Source organism: Caretta caretta, chromosome 6 (genome assembly GCF_965140235.1).
Source record: "Caretta caretta isolate rCarCar2 chromosome 6, rCarCar1.hap1, whole genome shotgun sequence".
In the NCBI taxonomy this organism is placed as follows: Eukaryota; Metazoa; Chordata; order Testudines; family Cheloniidae; genus Caretta; species Caretta caretta.
The window spans coordinates 122,257,863-122,280,684 of NC_134211.1; the positions used below are offsets into that span (position 1 = coordinate 122,257,863).

Here is a 22,822-nt window from a genome sequence, read left to right on the forward strand (position 1 = left end):
AGCTTTCCTTCCACCAGAGCACCAGGGAGAGCTGTGGTTTAGCGCCACTCAACTCTGGAGAGAGGGGTTCAATGGTGGGAGTTCAGTTTGAGAGGAACCAACATCTTATATTAGCACAGCGATACCCTTAGGGGATTTCAAGTAATCGTTGTTCTCAACGCACTGTAGAAACTATGTGCAGAGAGAAATAATTTCATCACTGTTGAAATGCAGCCACCTACTAGGTGAAATACTACAGCTGTATAACTCGATGGCAGGACCGAGAGTTTACGACCGGAAGTGAAGAATACTATTTGCAAATCAAGATGGGGGATGCAAGGAGCAGGAAGACTATAACTGCCCACACTGAGATGTGGGCAGGACAGTACTAAGCACTGAGCACAACCGTCTCTGTCCCTCTAAGTGAGTTAGGTAGCAAGATGGATGGGGCAATAGCTTTTACTGGACCAACTTCTGTTGGTGAAACGAGCTGCTGAGCTCTACAGAGCTGTTCTTCAGATCAGTATTGTTAATCACATTCCATTATGCAGCCAAGAGTGAATTCACATTGCATTTGCAAACAAGCTCATTTCCATCTGAAATTTCTCACATATGCTCTCTAGGCAGAAAGGAACTTTGTATAAGTGTGAGATTAATTGGAGGTTTTTTTTTAAATATTCAATTTTGGAAAAAAAGTGTGTTCTCTTAAGAAGTGTGATGTTTTGTAAAGCCCCTCTCAAAATGTTAAGTCTGGACTGGAAGACTTTTCGAAATAGTAAGCAACACAGTGTATGCATCTTCCTGCACCTAAGCACATCAGTCTCCTCTCTACTGCAAACAACAGCTGTGGTGCTGTTTTATACCAAATGAAACTTGAGCATAAAGCATTCACCTCTGCACCAGTACCTCTTCGATTTTATTAAAAAAAAATAAAATCAAACAACCTTACGATGCCTCAGAATTTGAATTAAGAGCCATATAACTTTCACCCCCCCACCCCAAAGTTACCCACATGGTGAAGTATGCTTCCATCAGAGGCCGTCAGTGTGGTCCTAAAAATGCACAGCAGGATCTGTAAGACAATTAAGTATCCAATTCACATGCAACTCTTCAGAGGCCTGCAGCAGCAGATGTTTTCTGTTCGTTTTATTTTGCCCTAGAGCTTTCCTTTTCTCCTTCCCCACCTCAGTCCTGGCTCCGAGCATCACCTCTCCCTGCTTCCTCCTCCGCAGCACAGAACAACAAAAAATTCCTCCTCACCCAGTACCAGGATTGTAAACAGACTGACACCACCACAACTCCTCCATCAATCAGGCCCAGCAGAGCTATTTTTCACCTCTTGTGGATTCCTTCCTCCTGCAGTTTTAAGGCAAGCAGTGCTAATATATTGGTTTGAGCTACTGACTGATCAGGCTCGGGCTGCTAATGTTTAATGTACGTTGCAGAGTTATATTTTTCAAGACACTTTATAATCAGAGGTCCCAATTCAGGAAAGTATCATTATTTGGACCAGCAATTAAGCATGTACTTAACTTTAGGCCTGTGCTTAAATTCCACTCAAGTCAATCAGACTTACACACATGTGTAACTTTGAACATATACCTACGTGTTATCCTGAAAACTACTAGAGCTAAGCATGCGCCTAAGTGCTTTCCTGAATCCTGGCCTAAGAAGCCCCAAACTTTTTGAAGGCCACAATCCTTCCTATTCTTATACACATAAGTAACTTTAAGCACACAAGTATGTGACTATGCATGTACTTAAGGTTACTCACATGCAGAAATATCTGCAAGATCAGGGCTTAAGAAGAAAAGTCACAGGGCAGATCAGGCCTGGCTGTGGAGAAGAAAATGCCTAGGAGTGGGTTTTTAAGGAAGCATTTGAAAGAGGAAAGTACAAATGAAGCAGCTACCTACACATGACTAGTTTAAAGGCACAAGACTGAGAAAGCTATTTTCCCACGTGTACTGGTGTTAGCCATAATTTACAGATGGAGCCATTTATATACAGATAATCTAAATTTCTGGTTTTCCTAGAGGATCAGACTCCCTGGAAAATTATTTAAAATAATTCTCCATTAAAAAAACCTAGTAGAAAACATCATACTGCCATGCTGAGAAAAAGCTGCAGGTTTTCTTATTTCCCCTTTCCATGCTGGTGCCAATATTGTCTTTAACACCCTCACTCCCCCTCAAACACAAACAAAAAACACACATAGACAACCATTCTTAGGACATTTTTTTAAAAATGAAGCTTATGTATTCTGTTTGTGCATACAAAAAAAGGGACAAATACAGAGATGCAAACAAAACATCAAAGTTGCCATTAAGAGAATTAATTTTAAAAGTCACAAAGCATGTTATTCCTGGAAATTGCTTTTATTTAGCAATGATGTTAACACCACAAGAAGGCAGCTGGCATTGAAAGCACAAGAAAAGTTCAATTTAAACAAGGGGAAAAAAGAAGATTAACAAATTTTAGAGCATTCACACGGAATACACCCCATTAACTTGTCTGCACAGAAGTTCTCAGCCAGGGTGTTTTGATTTCTTATGTTGACTTTAGTAACTTTTTTTGCAACGAAAAGTTACATTCCACTGACAACCTGGAGGAAGAAATAATTAAAGGACTCAAAGTCAATACTGAGATAACATTTTAATAGTTTTGAAGTTTTTCCTGTAAAATGGCTTGTACTTCCACAGGTACAACAGTGAAGAAATAATTTTTGAATCCATTTCACATGGCATATAAAAGATTGGTTTTACAAATATATCCTGAAAATTTAACAACTGGTAACACTGTATAAGGTAAACATAGCCACTTCCCCTTGATACTGGGCTTGCTGTTCAAATGAGAGACTCTTCCTACAGCTGTGTTACAAGACAAGAGCCCGTGTAAGGATACCTATTTATTAATGTGTCTGATGAAAGTGGAACACAATGCACATCTTTATCCATCAGTTACCCATGATGCAAAGGAACACAAGGTACTTGGTGAAGGTTAACTGCCCATCTGGAAAGTATAAATATGCCCCATTAAAAATAAAGTGATTTGAGAGCTATTGCTTTCTTCAAAGTAACTTCTGTTTGATGTCCCAGCAATTTATACTTTTGCTCTGCTGCTAGCAAAAACAAAGATGGCATGTCTTTCTCTAACTAGCGCTAAAAGTATACACCCCAGCCCGCATCTATAGGAACAAAAGGCCAGATACTGTGGTCTTTTCAAGAACAAAACTAATGCTGAAGTCTATGCGAATTTGCTTGCATAAGGACTACAGAATCTGGGTAGGAGTTTTGTTTGTGTAAGGAAGACAGAAATTGATCCTGAATGAATAGGGTTATCCTTCACTTTTCCTAGCACCAGCTTTGGGGACTACTTACAATGCAAACCATTATAAATTGGAATTAAAAATAAATCGCCAAAAGAGAGAAGTCCATGCCCCTCTTTGCTTCTTCGAGATCAAGCAATCCTGAAAGGGTTTGTTTTTTTAAAAACCACCCCTCCACAAAATACACACATTTTCTTGCACTGTCTACCCTATAACTATATAAATGGAGAACAAGCGGAATTAAAATACCAACAAGAAGCTGTAAACTGAGCATCAGAGAGGAAGAGATTTTTAGCCAGAATATTTCAAACTATTTGGGTTTTTTAACGTCTCGAACTCAAGTGGCTAACAACGACTCTCTTTCCCTTAAGTGTTTTAGGTTCAACACCTCTGTACTTCAATTAATGCGTGAGAGCTCCCACCTGGCATCTGAGTCATTCACAAAACTGGGGAAGACCTGACCTTGGTCATATGGAGTAAATCCTCTCAATCTTTTGTAATGATCAGAAAGAATCAAAAAGGGGCACAAATCTTGTTTTAAAATGCCATTTGCAGCTCTTGCCTTTAATAGAAGTCAGAGACACAGCAAAGCAGTTCTGTACCAGAGACAGCTTTGTTACCAAGCCGGAATGCATTTCAGTGCCTTCCATTGGCAATGATGATGGCCAGATGAAGAATTCTTTTTGGTTGCTCTTCTGCACTAGAATTTAATGTCAAGGCTTATCAACATCGGAGATAAAAATGGATTTCTCTTTTAGGGCTCTATTTTGAGGGAAGTTCCATTTCCCATAGTACGCTTAAGCCTTTAACAAATAGTGGGCAAGGAATTAACTTAGCCACTGCAGCAGCCCCAAACAGAGAGCTATCAAAGCTCAAACCAGTAGTCATGTTTTGGCTGTGTCTGTGTGTGTAAATATATAAAATAATTCTATAAAGACACTATGTAGTCTCTCAAAAATAGTGAGTTATTTAAGTATGAAGATTAGGCAGCATCCCACTCCCACCCCCTCTGCTTTCTGGCCATATTCTAAAACAGGATTCTCAAATTCCAGAGTCAGGAATAAAGAGTACAAAAAATCCCTCCCCCAACCCATAAAGCAGCAACAAAAGTGGCAAGGTTTTTTTCTTAATGAAGTGAAATTAAACCTTTGTTGAACTTGTTTATAAAAAGGATTCTCTTCAGTTTTTGACTATGTAATAAATTAAACAAGTTTGGAAAATCAACCAAGAGATACATGAAAATCAAAACGGCTACAAACATGTTTATGTCCTGTTTTGCATCAGAATTGGTTTGCTGCTCTTAATAGAGCCAGTCTTTTCTTAATGGCTTTCTCCTTCTTTCCACCCATGTCCCAAAGCATTTCTTCTCTAACCATCTATGCCAGGCTACTCTGAGGCACAAAGGTACCATACTTCATAATTAAATACTGAGTCATGATTAATATGAATTACTGTACTAAAAGATTTTGCTTAATTTGGACCACAATTCAAGAACAGACAACTTAATACTGAGTCTTCAGTGTAGACTTTAGCCCTCCTTCCAAAAAACTGCCTGAAAAAAGGAGAACGTGAGAGCTGCAGCATACAAGAACTTACAAGCAGAGACTAAAAAAAAAAGACTAGAAAAATACTTTGAGTAGAGTTGTGCTTCAAACAGCTTTGACTCATTCAAATGAAACTGATGGAGTAACTGGTAAAAATATTACTTATGGAATACATTATTGCTGACTTTTGTTCAGGGATATGCAAAAAGCACTGACAGGTCTGATGGAATGGTCATTTAAATCATGAAATAAAAGAACGTTTGTTTTCTGTCTACAGATGCAAATTCCTTTGTATGTATGTATAAGAGACAGAACAAATTTCATTAATTCACAAAACCTGATTTTCCCCCAATTTCAGTCCAGAGCAATGAAAGGGGATTGGGGAGTAGGGTGTGCGGGAGAGAAAAAGACTCCCTCTGATTCTAACTACTGGTCAGTGGGAGAGTACTGGGATTCATACAAATGAACTTCTAGAAGTTGGTTTCACTGGTAAGACATTATTTCCCTTCTTGCAGCATTTCTTGTGCTAATCCAAGCCTGATGGGAATAAAAGAGTTTGGACATAGTCTTTCAAGTGATACCTCTGCAACTGAAAATCACAGGCCTGAAACTCCACAGTCTTGCATTCTAAGTAGTCATTTACACCATGGCAAGGTGAGTGTGCAAAACTGTAGCATTTTACACCCACTTTGTACAGGTGTCCATGATTGGGCAAGATGGGGGGACATCAGCTCCCACATCTAGATTATAATGGCGAAGGAGGAACATAAAGAGGCTTGGTATGGAGGTGCCTTAGAGCTTTTATGACTACAGGCCATTAACTCTCATGGGGAGACTACACTTGCAGTTTGCCAAAACAGTTACTATATCAGGGATGTGAAGCATATTATAGTCCTGTGAGTGCAAAAGGTCTCAAAATCTAGGGCTCTGACTACCACTTTTAATGCCTACTGCCAAGCGTTAAATCTTGTGACCTTGAGACAACAATGTACATTTCCCGAAAGTTTGATTTCGTGGCCTCTCTCATGACAAAAGCTCTCTAGCTAACAGACACAGTTCAACAGAACAGGGTGGAGTCTGCCTCTCACAGATGAGGTATATGCTAAGTAGAACAAATGCTGCAGAATGCATGTGGAACCTGAGGAATTTATACTGAAGACAGCTATAGAAGAGACAGGGACACCCTTATGTTTATGCCACAAACCCTGGCAGAGAAACGAAGGCTAACAGCATCTTTTTCTGTCTGGTTGGGTTGTCCTTCTTGGTAGAACAGTAACCACAAGGCTGCCTTGTGGAAGGACTTGGAACATGGAACCACAAAAGGATCTCACTGAAAAGGCACTAGGAAGAAGTGTATAGTTCTAGACTAACAAGATCTGTCCCCTTTCCAACCAGTGAGTGGGACAAGCAAACTGTACAATTTGGGATTTGTACAGGGAATGCTACAGAATGAACACTACCTTTTACGGCAAAACGAAAATAAAGTTTAAAAACAGAAGTAAAGCTATTTTCAAATTATTAAAATGCCAAACTTTTTTACACAGCAAAATTATATTAAACAGCAGCAGACAAAATAATATGTCCCACCACCATAGGCTAGGGACATTTTAAACGTTTATAAGGTTAACTATAAAACAATTTGACAACCAAAATATGAACAGGCCAATTCAAGTATATACACAATATATTAAAATCATATAAATTATATATTTATACAAAGGGCACAAATATAGCAAATTTCAAGTGATATAGTAATCACTTTAACAGAACTGAGTTTTGAATAATCAGTTTCACCTTTTAATGATTTTCTCCCAAAGTCTTTCAACCCGGATAGATTGATACCTCAGATACCTAGATTACAGAAAGCAAGGATCAAGAATTATTATTATTCTCAACCAAATGAAGCTGGCAGAGCGGGATGGTAGATCTCTCATAAAATTCTGATTTATTTAGCTAGTAAACACCTATTTGTTCTCTTAAAACTCAGGAATTTCATTTTATCTACTGCAGATGAACAATATACTCTGTTGCGTGTATTTAATGATTACATTTGAATTCTGTTTGATTTGCAAACATTTTAAAGAAAAATAGATTCCAGCACTTCTCAAAAATGCAAGAAAAGATGGCAGTAAGTGTAACAAAAACTACAGTTAAATTATGGAAGGATGCTCTCCTCACAGCATTTTGGCTTGTATCATATAAGTGAGCTGAAAAAAACCCAGTAGCTTATTTTTAATCACTTTTTGATTTCAAAAGAAGACAGCATGGCCCCAATCCAGTCAAGCACTTAAGTCCCACTGAAGTCAAAAGAGCTAATGATGTGCTTAAAGTTAAGCATGTGCTTAGAATGCCTTGCTGGATTTAGGTTTATGTGCATATATTCTGTATAACAGCACCTAAACCTATTTTCTATTGCTGCAGTGCTATCCCTTCATTAATGCAATTCTTAAAAGGGTTGCTACATCTTAATTAACCCAGTAGTTCCAGGCATGCAAGGTGAGCAGCAAGGGCAAGCCACATTAAGCAGAAAGAAAGCAAAGGCAGGACTACAAATATACAGAAATTCTCTCTTTAAAAAGGTACAAACAACTTTACATGTGTAAAAGTAATTCAATTTCACAAAATGCAGGTTAAAAAAAAAAATCAACCATATACTGTATTTCATGAACACTGGATATCCACCTCACTGAAAGGAAATCAAAGCAAACAGGAACTCTCCAGTTTCAAGTAATCCTTGATGCCTTTTTTGCCAACTGCATTATACCGTGACAGGTGATTTAATAGCATTTATATGCTACAATTTATGCAGCTAACCTTTCACCTATGATCCAAATTGACAGTTGTGTCTAGTTAACATTCACCTATGTTTGCCCACACATTCCATATTAGCTCTTTGAGAAACTATTCAAGTTAATTATATTGCAAATTAAAGAAATCACATTCTGTATGTTCCTTCTAGATTTGAAAAAAATAGGTTTTTAAAGGCTTGTCAAAGTTTTGAAGGAAAAAATTTTCCATTAAAAAATCCAAGATTAAAAAAAATCATTGACTTTTTTTTTCCCCCTGATCAAGGGTGCTAATAGAAAGATTATCACAAACATACTACAATTTGATCAAGAAGACTTCATGAATATGCCGCTGATGAGCATGCAACACCACTGATATCTGTCAAGTTCCAGGTATCAATGTATCCCCATTTCATCCCCCATCAGGCCCCTCCCCCGCACCTCCCCAGTAATAACAGTATTATAAAAAGGAAAAATCTAGAGTTAGTGGCAAAATCTTCACAGTAAATTGTTAAAGAAAATGTTATTGTGGTCATTTGTAAAATGGCATCAGTCAATTGGACCCTGAAAAATTAGTTTGACGCAGTTGTGTTCCCCAGTCAGCTGTGCTGCACAGAAAGGGCAGGAAGCATGAAATGCATGAGTACCATGAGGCAGTGGGATTTGAGACCAGTATTTTGCAGATTTCTCAGAGCACACATGTCCACAAGGGGTGAAAGCATAAGTTGGAGGACCAGCATCCACATAAAACCCTGCCTCGCAACCAAGCCAAAGAGGCACATAGGGACCAACGGTTCTGCACATAGGACACTCGCGCTCATTGGCTTCTGTGTCACTGCGATGTCCCCAATTGTGATAGCCATGAACGTGACCACAGCTAAGGTAAGCCCAAGGCTGTTTCTCTTCTACCACATCTTTACGGTTAATGCTGGGAAACGCTAAAGTATTCAGCCCAACAGGACACTGTGGCCTAGCGGCATTTATCTCCTGTCGCAAAGCTTCAATGTGTTTCTGAGTCGGTGTGTGAAACAGACCATCTGCTGTTCTCCACAGAAGAGTGGCTCCACACAGGTCAATGAGAGAGCCATCTTGTAGGATGTTGGTCTCATTTTCTACCTAGAGGTAGAACACAAACAAATTTGAGATGGATCTTTTACAGACAATTTAGCTAATTCTGTGAATGACTCCTCTTCCTCAACACATACCACTCATTCCCATAATTCTCTAGTAAAATTCTCAGAATGTTTACAAATAACCTCTCTGGAATTTATTCTCCCCTTCCCCCTCACCCTTTTGATGTGGGGGTCTCTCTCCTACCTGCCATGTCTCTTTCTCTCTGATCTTCTAGTATGGATGTTCCCTGGGTCTCTCTCGCCTTCCTAGCATGGATTTTCTCTATGATTGTCTGTTTTACTTACAGACAGTTTTGACAGGATTTAGAGAGTTCCCACTCCTTCATTCTGAGATGTGTACCAGATAGTGAGCTGTATCACTCCTTTGGAGCTTTCTGTTGCATTTTGCTTCCTTTGTTTGGGCAGGCAAGTGACATGTTATATTGCAGATACCATGCTAGCCAAATTCACAAATACTTTTGTAAGTTTAATACTAAAGCATAAAAGTAACTGACAGCTAAATCTTAGTCTGCAATTTTCAGATGTGATGAGCACCTATTACTCATATTGACAGGTTTCAGAGTAGCAGCCGTGTTAGTCTGTATTCTCAAAAAGAAAAGGAGTACTTGTAGCACCTTAGAGACTAACAAATTTATTTGAGCATAAGCTTTAGTGAGCTACAGCTCACTTCATCGGATGGAAGCTGAAGGGACTCAGCTCTTCTGAAAAATCAGGCTCAGTGTATAAACAGGCATTGTGTACAAACTACAGCATAAGATTTACTGTCTAAAAATTCTCATTTTCTCTTCTGAATGAAAGCAGGTGATTATGCAACATTTTGAGAGACTATACTAAACAAAACAACAGCTTCAGTGCAGCTTTCTCTAATTTGTTTTAATGTCACAAACATATAGGCAATTTGTGCTGTTGGTACCACCACTGAAATGATGAATGCACGTTAAAATGTGTGTGGGACATGAACTGAGAACAGACTTCTCAGGAGTGAGAAGTGTATAATTAACCAGCATCAGCTTTACATGTTGCTAAGGGGTGGAACATCCAGTACTGTCATATCAAATAAATATCCTGGATATTAAACAGAGCACTTCAATAAGTGTGGCTGGCAGGAGGAACGACCACACTTGATATATTAATTTAGCCCAAATTTGTGGATTAAGAACAGTAAATCATCCCTATAAAAAAACCTAGATAATGATATAATAATCTATTGATAAAAGGTAATTTACAGCAAGTGCTACAGGTACGAAGTTCAGTGATCAGAACAGAAGCTCATCAAATGAAGAGTCAGAAAAATTCTTTACAAACAGAAAAGGGAAAGGTTTCTTAGTATCATGGACTGAACACATTGCAAACTTTGTGGATTCATTTTTATGAACCCACTCAAAGAACATTGCTCACAGCTGTACTAACCAGTATGCCATGTCATTTTATTTACAATAAGAAGGCAAGTTGTTCTGGCTGTGGGAGAGGAGACTTACTTATTCTAGAGCTGCTTTTCCTCGGCAGCACTAAAGGTGTTTGACTAGGATTGTACACTGTTAGCAAGTCATTGTATTTTTGAATATAGCAAAGGCACCTACAACCCAGGATATGGTGCTCTCTCTTTTTATATCAGTTACAAACCAAAACTAGAATTAAATAAGTCAAGAGGTGGAAATACCTGGGGGAACAAGTGCCTACTGAGAAGGGAAGGACTCCTGCTTCTAAAAGCTGCAGTCCTAAGCAACCCAGACAGGGAGCATCAGTCCTCTCCCCCAGATATCAGCAACAGTCAGGGATGGAGGGAAGGGAGGGAAAGAGTGCAGAAAAGGACCCTCTTGAGCCCCAGAGTTGGGAGGCGCAGGAGGAGTGTGGCCACAGAGTGGGGAGGAGAGGACGAATGGGTTGCCCAGTAAGAAAAATTGCAAGGCTGAAAATGGATGAGTGGGGGCTGGAAAATTATTACCTACACTTCCCGCAATCCTCAGAGTCTAACAGCTTGACGGCTGAACAGTTACATCTCACCCCTCCTTAGAAAAAAGGAAGGAAGAGATGGATGAGGAGCAGGGAAGGAGAGCATTGTAGCAAAAAAACCAGAATATAGAGGTTGAGATGTGCAAAGCTCTTCCCCACATAGGCCTGGTGGTAGTACGGGGACCCTGCTTTCTTTCCCTCTCCCTGCTAGTGGCAGATCAAAGGGCAGCCAGGCCTCTTGGGGGTCTTTAGGCAGCTGCAGGAGGAGCAGTGGAGCTCACTTCTCAGGACTGACTCAGTAACCTGCTCAGATCTCCCACAAGGGACCCTCCCCGGCTCTTCTATCTTTGAGTGGGGTGTTTGTGTATGTTCTCTCTGTGATCACCTGCCCCAGTGCTAGGTGTGACAATGCTCAGACACAATACTGTACTTCCTGTACCCCACACTTCTAATATCACAGTTCTCAGTGCCAGGAAAAAGAGGTTTGCCTATGTTAGTAGTACATTGGTTTTGAATAACTTGCACTTTCAACTTACTAGCTTCCCCCTTTGTTGAGCAGATCTGGTTTCTCGTAGAGTATATACATCACCACAAACTGAAATTTCCCGCCACACTCCGGGTTTAGACTCCTCGGTAAACCCTCCTTTTGGATGCATGACCAGAACTCCATTGGTTGTTAATCCGTCCATGTGCCCATCGGGATTTTTCCATTTTGCTGCTTTTTCCTAGATGTAACACCATAACAATGGGAAAGAAGGCAGCCTTTTACTTTCAAAGCCTCAAGTAGGATCAGCACTCCAGTATATTTCACCAGCACAGTTAGTGTTTATAAGGGTAAAGAACACTGTTGGTGAATGCAAAGCTCGTGGGTGATATTTTCAAAGCAGCAACAGATTTAGCTGCACATTTTTAACCAGTATTTAAACTTTTGCAGAAAATTGTTACTTCTAACTCAGTAAACCAAATGTCACACATGAGATGCTTGTGCAATCCCTGTGTTGGCTTTACAGACACATTGGCTAACACTGAAATCATGAAGATGCTGTTAACCACTGCAGCTTATATAGTCTTTACTGTGGCTTGTACTGGGTGGCGGTTATATCTTTCCTTGGAAGCTAGTACTCATCTAGCTAAAACAATCCCACTGTAAGTTTAATTAATGGTGAATGCCTAGTCAGAACTCATGTCGTGCCCTGAAGAGCTGTTGCCAGTCTTTTCAACAACAAAAAAAGAGGCCACATACTTTAGACTCTGATATTAAAGATAGGTAGAAGCCACTGGGAAGAGTTCACAAAATGGCAATAAATTTCACTAATAAATTTGAAGTTCCCATAAATTTTCAAATAATAGAATTTCTGAGGTTTTAATAAACCTAGGCACCAAAGTCAATGGCAATATACAGAATTTGTAATGAGCAAATTCTTATGACTCATTTTTTTTTAAAAAAGCACATGGCATACAGGCTATTTTTGCTTGTGCATAACATAGCTATCAATAGTACTTACTCCAAGAAATATGTTTTTAGAAGAGTCAAATCCTGCTGCAAAAATCCTTGCTGTATACGGTGCATTCCTATCGCAGACAATCCTGCATGCAAACCTGGATATGGTGCTTTGTGTGATCTGAGTTTCATCATTGTTTTGACTGCCAGAAATTGTATCTGTTACTACAAAGTCTATAGGGCTTTCCGTTGATCTCCCAACCTGCAAAAATTCAAAATGCACTTGATATACAGCTCTCTAAATATACCTCACAGAAACATCAATGCTACCATCTTGACAAATTTCAGAGTAACAGCCATGTTATTCTGTCTTCGCAAAAAGAAAAGGAGGACTTGTGGCACCTTAGAGACTAACCAATTTATTTGAGCATGAGCTTTCGTGAGCTACAGCTCACTTCATCGGATGCATACTGTGGAAACTGCAGAAAACATTATATACACAGAGACCATGAAACAATACCTCCTCCCACCCCACTCTCCTGCTGGTAATAGCTCATCTAAAGTGATCAAGTTGGGCCATTTCCAGCACAAATCCAGGTTTTCTCACCCTCTGCCCCCCCCCCCCCACCACACACAAACTCACTCTCCTGCTGGTAATAGCCCATCCAAAGTGACCACTCTCTTTAAAATGAAAAGGAGTGCTTGTGGCACCTTAGAGACTAACCAATTTATTTGAGCATGAGCTTTCGTGAGCTACAGCTCACTTCATCGGATGCATACTGTATGCATCCGATGAAGTGAGCTGTAGCTCACGAAAGCTCATGCTCAAATAAATTGGTTAGTCTCTAAGGTGCCACAAGCACTCCTTTTCATTTTGCGAATACAGACTAACATGGCTGTTACTCTGAAACCTCTCTTTAAAATGTGTATGATAATCAAGGTGGCCATTTCCAGCACACTACCAGCTATTACCAGCAGGAGACTGAGTTTGTGTGTGTATGGGGGTGGGGGGGTGAGAAAACCTGGATTTGTGCTGGAAATGGCCCACCTTGATTATCATGCACATTGTAGGGAGAGTGGTCACTTTGGATGGGCTATTGCCAGCAGGAGAGTGAGTTTGTGTGGGGGAGGGGGGGCAGAGGGTGAGAAAACCTGGATTTGTGCTGGAAATGGCCCAACTTGATGATCACTTTAGATAAGCTATTACCAGCAGGAGAGTGGGGTAGGAGGAGGTATTGTTTCATGGTCTCTGTGTATATAATGTCTTCTGCAGTTTCCACAGCATGCATCCGATGAAGTGAGCTGTAGCTCACGAAAGCTCATGCTCAAATAAATTGGTTAGTCTCTAAGGTGCCACAAGTACTCCTTTTCATCTTGACAAAGTTAATTCTGATCACATCAATTATCTACACTCTGCCAACCACCTGTCTGGAAGGTGAAATTCCTGCTCTGGACTGTCATATTTTCATATATTTGCCCTTGGCAAATATTCACCATTTTCATAGCAAGACAGCTTTTCATTTGATAAAACTGCTGTGGCTGCGTATGTAACGGCAAATCTGGAGCATATTAATTTTATTTAAAGGGGGGGCGTATTTTAATTAGAAGTGTGAAAATGTTGGTTACTGCTGTATTTCATACCCCCTTCTCTGCAAATAAATACTATGCTCCTACATTCAGAGAAATAAAAGTTAAGGAACTTTCTACTGTCATTTTAAAATTGCCATGAAATTGAAGCATGTTTTTAAACCAAAACAGCAGTTTTTAAAACCTATTCTTAACAGAAAATCAGAGAGCCTAATTCATATTTTAGACGTTATTGCATTTTGTAATTCTTATATATAAGATTCTCAGGACAGGATACTCATTTGGCCAGATGTTCTGGAGCCACCCACGCATTTATAAAAGACATTTTAAACAACACTTTTTGTATTAAGCACTTACTCTGAGAAAAATAAAGACGCTGAGATAAGGAAACTCTCTCATAAAAAGTCCTAAGCATTTAAACCTTCCCCCCCCACATCTATAAAACAATTCTAAAACAAGGAACAACTGTCCATTTGGAATCGCAAATTATAAAGTGGACAAACGGATCTGACTATCTAACAAAGGTGCAGACACAACACTGAGCTGGTACTAGTATTTCTCTATGCAAGTAATGTTGTTACATCACGCTGGACAGTAATCAGGCAGTTACAGGTTAGAAACAAAAAATGTAATTTAAAGTACTTCTGAACAGATGCCTTTTGGTCTGCTGCTAATCAAAAGGAAATGATAAATATTTTGTATGCCAATGTAGTTTAATTCCAAGAATCCTCATTTATATGTAAACTAATAACTTCTCAATGAAGATCCTTAAAAAGTTTAGTGAGGAGGTTACAATCTGTGTAGCTTACTTGCACCTCAAAGGCCAGCAATGGGAACACACATATGGATCCATCATGTGCAGAAACATCTCTGCAGGTAAACCAGAGACAATCTCTAAATCATCCCACCTATAAATCCACTCTGTCTATACAAAGAAGAAAAACTCTCCAAGAAATAACCAAATATATGAGACTTAATATTCACCCTATCAAATGAATCTGTAGCAATGATACAAAAAGCAAGCCCATTTGTAAAAAACCCTGCTTACTGTAGAACAGGGATGGCCAACCTGAGCCTGAGAAGGAGCCAGAATTTACCAGTGTACATTGCCAAAGAGCCACAGTAATCATAGAATCATAGAATATAAGGGTTGGAAGGGACCACAGGAGGTCATCTAGTCCAACCCCCTGCTCAAAGCAGGACCAATCCCCAATTAAATCATCCCAGCCAGGGCTTTGTCAAGCCTGACCTTAAAAACTTCTAAGGAAGGAGATTCCACCACCTCCCTAGGTAACGCATTCCAGTGTTTCACCACCCTCTTAGTGAAAAAGTTTTTCCTAATATCCAACCTAAACTTCCCCCACTGCAACTTGAGACCATTACTCCTTGTCCTGTCCTCTTCTACCACTGAGAATAGTCTAGAACCATCCTCTTTGGAACCACCTCTCAGGTAGTTGAAAGCAGCTATCAAATCCCCCCTCATTCTTCTCTTCCGCAGACTAAACAATCCCAGTTCCCTCAGCCTCTCCTCATAAGTCATGTGTTCCAGACCCCTAATCATTTTTGTTGCCCTTTGCTGGACTCTCTCCAATTTTTCCACATCCTTCTTGTGGTGTGGGGCCCAAAACTGGACACAGTACTCCAGATGAGGCCTCACCAATGTCGAATAGAGGGGAACGATCACGTCCCTCGATCTGCTGGCTATGCCCCTACTTATACATCCCAAAATGCCATTGGCCTTCTTGGCAACAAGGGCACACTGTTCACTCATATCCAGCTTCTCGTCCACTGTCACCCCTAGGTCCTTTTTTGCAGAACTGCTGCCTAGCCATTCGGTCCCTAGTCTGTAGCAGTGCATTGGATTCTTCCGTCCTAAGTGTAGGACCCTGCACTTATCCTTGTTGAACCTCATCAGATTTCTTTTGGCCCAATCCTCCAATTTGTCTAGGTCCCTCTGTATCCTATCCCTGCCCTCCAGCGTATCTATCACTCCTCCCAGTTTAGTATCATCCGCAAATTTGCTGAGAGTGCAATCCACACCATCCTCCAGATCATTTATGAAGATATTGAACAAAACCGGCCCCAGGACCAACCCTTGGGGCACTCCACTTGATACCGGCTGCCAGTTAGACATGGAGCCATTGATCACTACCCATTGAGCCCGACAATCTAGCCAACTTTCTACCCACCTTATAGTGCATTCATCCAGCCCATACTACTTTAACTTGCTGACAAGAATACCGTGGGAGACCGTGTCAAAAGCTTTGCTAAAGTCAAGATACAATACATCCACTACTTTCCCTTCATCCACAGAACCAGTAATCTCATCATAGAAGGCGATTAGATTAGTCAGGCATGACCTTCCCTTGGTGAATCCATGCTGACTGTTCCTGATCACTTTCCTCTCCTCTAAGTGCTTCAGGATTGATTTCTTGAGGACCTGCTCCATGATTTTTCCAGGGACTGAGGTGAGGCTGACTGGCCTGTAATTCCCAGGATCCTCCTTCTTCCCTTTTTTAAAGATGGGCACTACATTAGCCTTTTTCCAGTCATCCAGGACTTCTCCCGATCGCCATGAGTTTTCAAAGACAATGGCCAATGGCTCTGCAATCACAGCCGCCAACTACTGCACTCTCGGATGCAATGCATCCGGCCCCATGGACTTGTGCACATCCAGCTTTTCTAAATAGTCCCTAACCACTTCTTTCTCCACAGAGGGCTGGCCACCTACTCCCCTTGCTGTGTTGCCCAGCGCAGCAGTCTGGGAGCTGACCTTGTTCGTGAAGACAGAGGCAAAAAAGCATTGAGTACATTAGCTTTTTCCACATCCTCTGTCACTAGGTTGCCTCCCTCATTCAGTAAGGGGCCCACACTTTTCTTGGCTTTCTTCTTGTTGCCAACATACCTGAAGAAACCCTTCTTGTTACTCTTAACATCTCTTGCTAGCTGCAGCTCCAGGTACGATTTGGCCCACCTGATTTCATACGTCAGCAGCCCCCTATCAGCTCCCCCACCCCACTCCCAGCGCCTCCCACATACCAGCAGCCCTGCCGATCAGCAGCTCCCCCCCCCCCGCCCTGCACCTCTTGATCAGCTGTTTTGTGGCTAGCAGGAGCGAGGGCACTGCAGGCTTAGGGGAGGCGGTGGGGTCAGGCCTGTGGCAGAGCCAGGGGTTGAGCCATGAGCACCCCCCCCGGCACATTGGAAAGTTGGTGCCTGTAGCACCAGCCCCGGAGTTGGTGCCTAGACAAGCAGCTGCATATTAACTTCTGAAGAGCCGCATGTGGCTCCAGAGCCACAGGTCGGCCACCCCGGCTCTAGAACATCAAACTATGCAGCAAACCAACAAATACATGCTGAACCTGACATTTTAACACATTAATATAAAAGCAAGCAAGGATTTTCCCTGCCCCCGTTCCAGATTGCTTTTAGAATTTAGTAAATTTTTTAAAGCAAAAACACACAGAAATAATTAAAGTACTAATCAGTCTAACCAAAACTATTCACTTCAACTTTTCAGAGAATGTAAGATTTTTAATAGAATGCACAAAACAGATACAGTAAAAATTAGGTACACAAAGTTGGATGTGTCACGGTTTGTGTTGCTTAAAAAAACATCAAACTAAAAATATTACAGAATGCTCCATTAACTAACTGTACCTCCTTCCTATTTCCAATGGACTTGTATTTATCTCCCTATGGAATTCCTGTTAAAAGGTACCATGGTTGCACAGTAGCAACAGCTCAGTCAAATTCCTGCCTGACTTTAGAAAGTGTTACACACAGCACTGTTTACCTTGTGGTTATTTGATTCTGTGGCAGGTTAATATGGTTTTTTTATTGACATCAAAGCATTACTTATACACTGGTCAGAATACACAGTTGGCTTCCAGCTGTTGTACAGATTGCCTCTAATAGTAAAGGCGTGTTAGGGAATCCTTAACTGCTCTGCGTTTCAGAATCTGTTCCACCTTAATTCAAACCATAACAATGTGAGGGTCACCTCAGCCATGCTGAAGATAATTAGCTTTATTTTGCTTTAATATGAAGAAATTCAGTCTCAGTAATCTGCATATAAAGGTTAAACTTGGTCCTGATTCGATGGTAGCCTTTGACAGATTTCCCAACAAACTTTTAGCACATGTTGAAGGCTCAGAAGTTCTTAGATTGTGCCTTTTCTTATCAATGGCATGAGTATTGTAGTCATCATGACACTCTAGTCTATGATTTTGCACAGTGATGCAGAGATCAGTCAAACGCTATACAATGTAACACACTTATAGATCTTCTTAAAGGGACATCAGATACTACTGTCTAAGTTGTGTGCTTACTACAAATGTTCCCCACTGTATTTATTCCAGCTCTTAAACTTCTAACTCTGGATTGCTATTAGAACTTTTAAGGTGGTTACAACAAAAACAACAACAGAAGAATTGTCCTATTGGCCTTGAAAGCATAACATAACTCTTGGTTTTCTGCATAGCCATATCAAATGACCTGGCAACAGGGAATCTCAACTGTTTTAGACACTAGCATTAAGATCTATGGGCTTGAAGCTTTTATTTCTTGTGCCCGTTGGGCTTAGACATTTCTGAAATGAGAGGAAATATTTAGGTTTGTTTTTTTTAAAAAGTGACACAAGATAAAGATAATCCTGAGATTAATAAATTTTCATTGATAAACATATACTTGTACTAAACTTATATTTTGATATTCCATTCTCTTTGTAAAAAGACTTATGTAGAATTACTTCTGTGTAACATAATACCACATATTAAATGCAGTAAAGCCATTTAAAAAATCTCTCAACATTTAAAAAAGTAAATTTAGCATTTGCTAGAGACACTAAATTCACACAGGACTATGATAATTTAAAACAGCAGTATACTATCCCTATGGATGTGGCAGAAACTACCTTCACGAGAGAAAGCTATCCGGTTTCCATGCCAATTCAAATCTTTTGCCTTTGAGACTATCAAAAAGAACCCAAAAAACGTTAATCAGTATCAATTGTAATGATTTTGGCCACATGGGCACTTATCCATTAGGAGGTAAATTGACCATTAAGTCATTTGACATTAGAGTCAGAGGACAATTACTCTGAACCTACACTAGATTTGAACTACCAATTTAGAGGTGAACGGTTCTGGATTTCATTCCCATTTCTCTGAAAGATTTAGTTCCCCCACGCAGTGTCTTTCTTTTGGAAGGTCATGCTACCAAGTATCAGTTTGCAGATTGTTGCTTCGATTTTGTTTTAATACTTTATGAGCTCTTATTTAGAGAGCTATAGGATGTAGTTTGGGACACATACATCAAACATGCTAGGGCTACAAACACTGATGTACAGTAATGCTGAAGTACTCCTGAAAGTCAATCATAACTTTTCCAATCATAATCTGTCAGACAGCCTCACTGCCCACGACTTGTTATTAAAAGCTATAAGTAGTCACCCACTCATTGATCACTCATGTCTATTGTCAAAGAACACTACTTAAGATCACTCTTTGAAGATGGTGGGCCAAATTTTCTGATGATGTAAACAAGTGTAGATCCATTGACTTTAATGGAATTTCACTCAATGACAACGGAAGAGAATTTGACCCTACTACTTTAAACAGACCATCGGAAGTATTGCTCTACTCTAAAAAAATAAAGCCTTCATTCTCAATAAATACATTCAGGATCATCATTCCTTGATAGTACGTGTGACGTTATTGACATGAACTGTGACCGTATAGATCATTGTTGCAACCAGGGTCCTATGGTTGCACCAGGTCTTGTACAGAGGAGGCCAAGTGGGGTGTCTATGGAAAGGTTGTAATTTGCTGGGTTTGATTATGCTGTACGTATGTATGTATCATTTTTGTATTTGAAGTTATGAATATTGGCTACGTACTTGTATCTCGATGTGTTTGATTCTAAGTAGCCTCAGTGAAGCATTTGGTCAGCTCCTTGAGAAAGGACTATTCTCAGTAAGTGCCCAATCAAGAAACACTTAACTGACAATGGACTGTGGGAGACGCCAGTCCACATCTGAGCTTTCCTGGGAACATTCAAACTAACATGTGAACAATGGCGTCAGCCTGCAAAAAGCTTAATCATTCGTGGACATGCGACTTGCCCAGGTGCTACGAACGCCATCATGTTGCATGTTGTGCCACCCACAAGAAAGAATATAAAAGGCCCTGGAAGCCTCTCCATTTTGTCTTCAGCTGGCTCAAGAGATGGCCTCTCCACCCCCAAGAGATGCTTGAAAGAAACTGGAACAAAGGACAGTAACTACAGGGATGTGAGTGATTGCTGGACCCAGACTAGGAGGGAGTCCAGTCTGTGAAAGAAGCTTACTGGAACATCTCTGGGGGTGAGATTTCATCCGTAATCAGTTGCTTAATACATTAGGCTTATACTTGCATGTTTTGTTTTATTTTGCTTGGTAACTTACTTTGTTCGGTCTGTTATTACTTGGAACCACTTAAATCCTACTTTTTATACTTAATAAAATCACTTTTTGGTTATTAATTAACCCAGAGTAAGTAATTAATACCTGGGGGAGCAAACAGCTGTGTATCTCTCTCTATCAGTGTTACAGAGGGCAGATAATTTATGAGTTTATCCTGTATAAGCTTTATACAGAGTAAAACAGATTTATTTGAGGTTTGGATCCCATTGGGAGTTGGGTGTCTGGGTGCAGGAGACAGGAGCACTTAAGCTGTTTTCAGTTAAGTCTGCAGCTTTGGGGTGCATGGTTCAACCATGGGTCTGTGTTGGAGCAGACACGTGTGTCTGGCTCAACAAGGCAGGGTTCTGGAGGCCCAAACTGGCAGAGAAAACAGGCTCAGAGGTAGTCTCAGCACATCAGTTGATAGTCCCAAGGGGATCTCTCTGACTGAACTCGTCACAGAGGGGACAGCATGCTCTGCGCAAGGTTGCCACTGTGAGGCAAATCCTCAGCCAAAGCAGGGCTGCTCACTCAGCTGCCTCTCCAATGGATCCAGACCTCAACATCGGGCCCCTGACCCGCGAGCCTCCCTAGCTGCACCCTCCACATCAGCTGAGTCAGCTGCATGACCTGCAGCTGACCTGTCTCTGAATTGTGCCTAGGAAATAGCTGTGCATGCTCGTGCTCCATACCCTTCACTTCCTCACCCCCGTGTCCTGCCCCGACACCAAGTAGCAGCACCTCTTACCACCCGTGGAGGGTGATAAAAACACACCTATTCAGTGATGATTCCTCATTTGGAGATGTTAGGATATAGATATTCAGGCCTGTCTGTAAAGGCCTGTACTCTAAGAATTTAGGTGTATTCTTATCACTTGGCTAGTTATAGAGGTATAAAAGAAAGAATCAAAATGACCATCTGCCAGTGTAAGGTCCTTCTCTTACTGTGACAGTCTGAGGCCCTGTTCTTAGGCTCAGGCCTTTGGCTAAGCAGCAGAGGCAGCCATAAGCTGGGAAGCGACCGGTCATCTCCTCACATTCCAAACTAGTCACATTGAAATAAGGTGCTATTGGGCTGTTAGAATACAATCCTGTCCTGATAGTACCTATCACCTCCAGAGAAAGGGAAGTGCCTAGAAAATGGAAAAGGAAACTTAGTTTGATAGCATCCTGTCTGGCAAGAACTCACTTATCAATAGCTGGGATGTGAAATCCTCATTTCTCTGTTTGTTCTATCACTGTAGTCCCCATTGTTTGTCTGTACAATCTCTGCCTGGTTCTGTGATAGTTTGTCTGCTGTATAATTAATTTTGCTGGGTGTAAACTAATTAAGATGGTGGGATATAATTGGTTAAATAATCATGTTACAATATGTTTGGATTGGTTAGTTAAATTTCAGGAAAATGATTGGTTAAGGTATAGCTAAGCAGAACTCAAGTTTTACTATATAGTCTGCAGTCAATCAGGAAGTGAGTGGGTGGGTGGGGGGAAATGGGAACAGGGAATGGGGGTGGGGAATCTGGAATCATGTTTAGCTAAAGGGGGAAATGGGAACAGGGACACAGGTAAGCCTCTGTGGTGTCAGAGCTGGAAAGGGGGACACTAAGGAAGGAAACTGGAATCATGCTTGCTGGAAGTTCACCCCAATAAACATCGAATTGTTTGCACCTTTGGACTTCGGGTATTGTTGCTCTCTGTTCGTGCGAGAAGGACCAGGGAAGTAAGTGGGTGAAGGAATAAGCCCCCTAACAGGAGACTGATCAGTAACCCAGCATTTAATCCATTTAATGAATTCCAGGTTAATTTTTTCTCTCTCTAGTTTTTTGATCAAAATGTTGCGCGGTACCAAGTCAGATGCTCTACAGAAGACTAAGTATATTATGTCAACACTATTACATTTATCAACCAAACTTGTAATCTCATCAAAAAAAGATAACAGGTTCGTTTGACAGATTCCCCTGGGAGAACTTTACATGGAGCAAGAATAGAAAATGACTGGAGCAGAGGGTATTTACATTTGGATAGTTAGGCCATTTCCTCTCCTCTTCTGTCAACTGAAAGAAAACCAAGTGCTGGACGCTTTTCAGTGTTACAGACTGAACAAAGGCGTTTAATAACTCAAAGTAGGATGATTTAATTACTGTTAAGATGAACGTGTGTGGCCTTGACAAGAAAAGACTGTGCAAGTTTTTTCCTCAGCCTAGTGACCCTAACTATGTACAGAAATTGTGTCAAGCAATTAAAATAGTAATTATTGCAAGATATTTACATGCCAGACGCACTAAAGATTCATATGTCCCTTCATGCTTCAACCACCATTCTAGAGGACGAGTCCATGCTGATGATGGGTTCTGCTTGATAACGATCTAAAGCAGTGCAGACCAACGCATGTTCATTTTCATCATCTGAGTCAGATGCCACCAGCAGAAGGTCGATTTTCTTTTTTGGTGGTTCGGGTTCTGTAGTTTCCGCATCGTAGTGTTGCTCTTTTAAGACTTCTGAAAGCATGCTCCACACCTCACCCCAATCAGATTTTGGAAGGCACTTCAGATGCTTAAATCTTGGGTTGAGTGCTGTAGCTATCTTTAGAAATCTCACATTGGTACCTTCTTTGCATTTTGTCAAATCT

At 40.7% G+C, this 22,822-nt stretch overlaps 1 protein-coding gene across 1 annotated transcript in view; it reads right to left on the minus strand.

Annotated features, from left to right (window-relative positions):
• Window positions 1-2,617: 2,617 nt before the first annotated feature.
• PELI2 (pellino E3 ubiquitin protein ligase family member 2) overlaps window positions 2,618-22,822 on the minus strand; it is a 130,442-nt gene continuing 110,237 nt past the window's right edge. Inside the window, exons 4-6 of the mRNA XM_048852361.2 lie at window positions 12,229-12,426; window positions 11,260-11,448; window positions 2,618-8,753 (exon numbers count right to left, since the gene is read on the minus strand). Coding sequence (XP_048708318.1) covers window positions 8,187-8,753; window positions 11,260-11,448; window positions 12,229-12,426 — 954 coding nt within the window. The 3' untranslated portion in view covers window positions 2,618-8,186. The remainder of the gene's footprint in view (window positions 8,754-11,259; window positions 11,449-12,228; window positions 12,427-22,822) is intronic.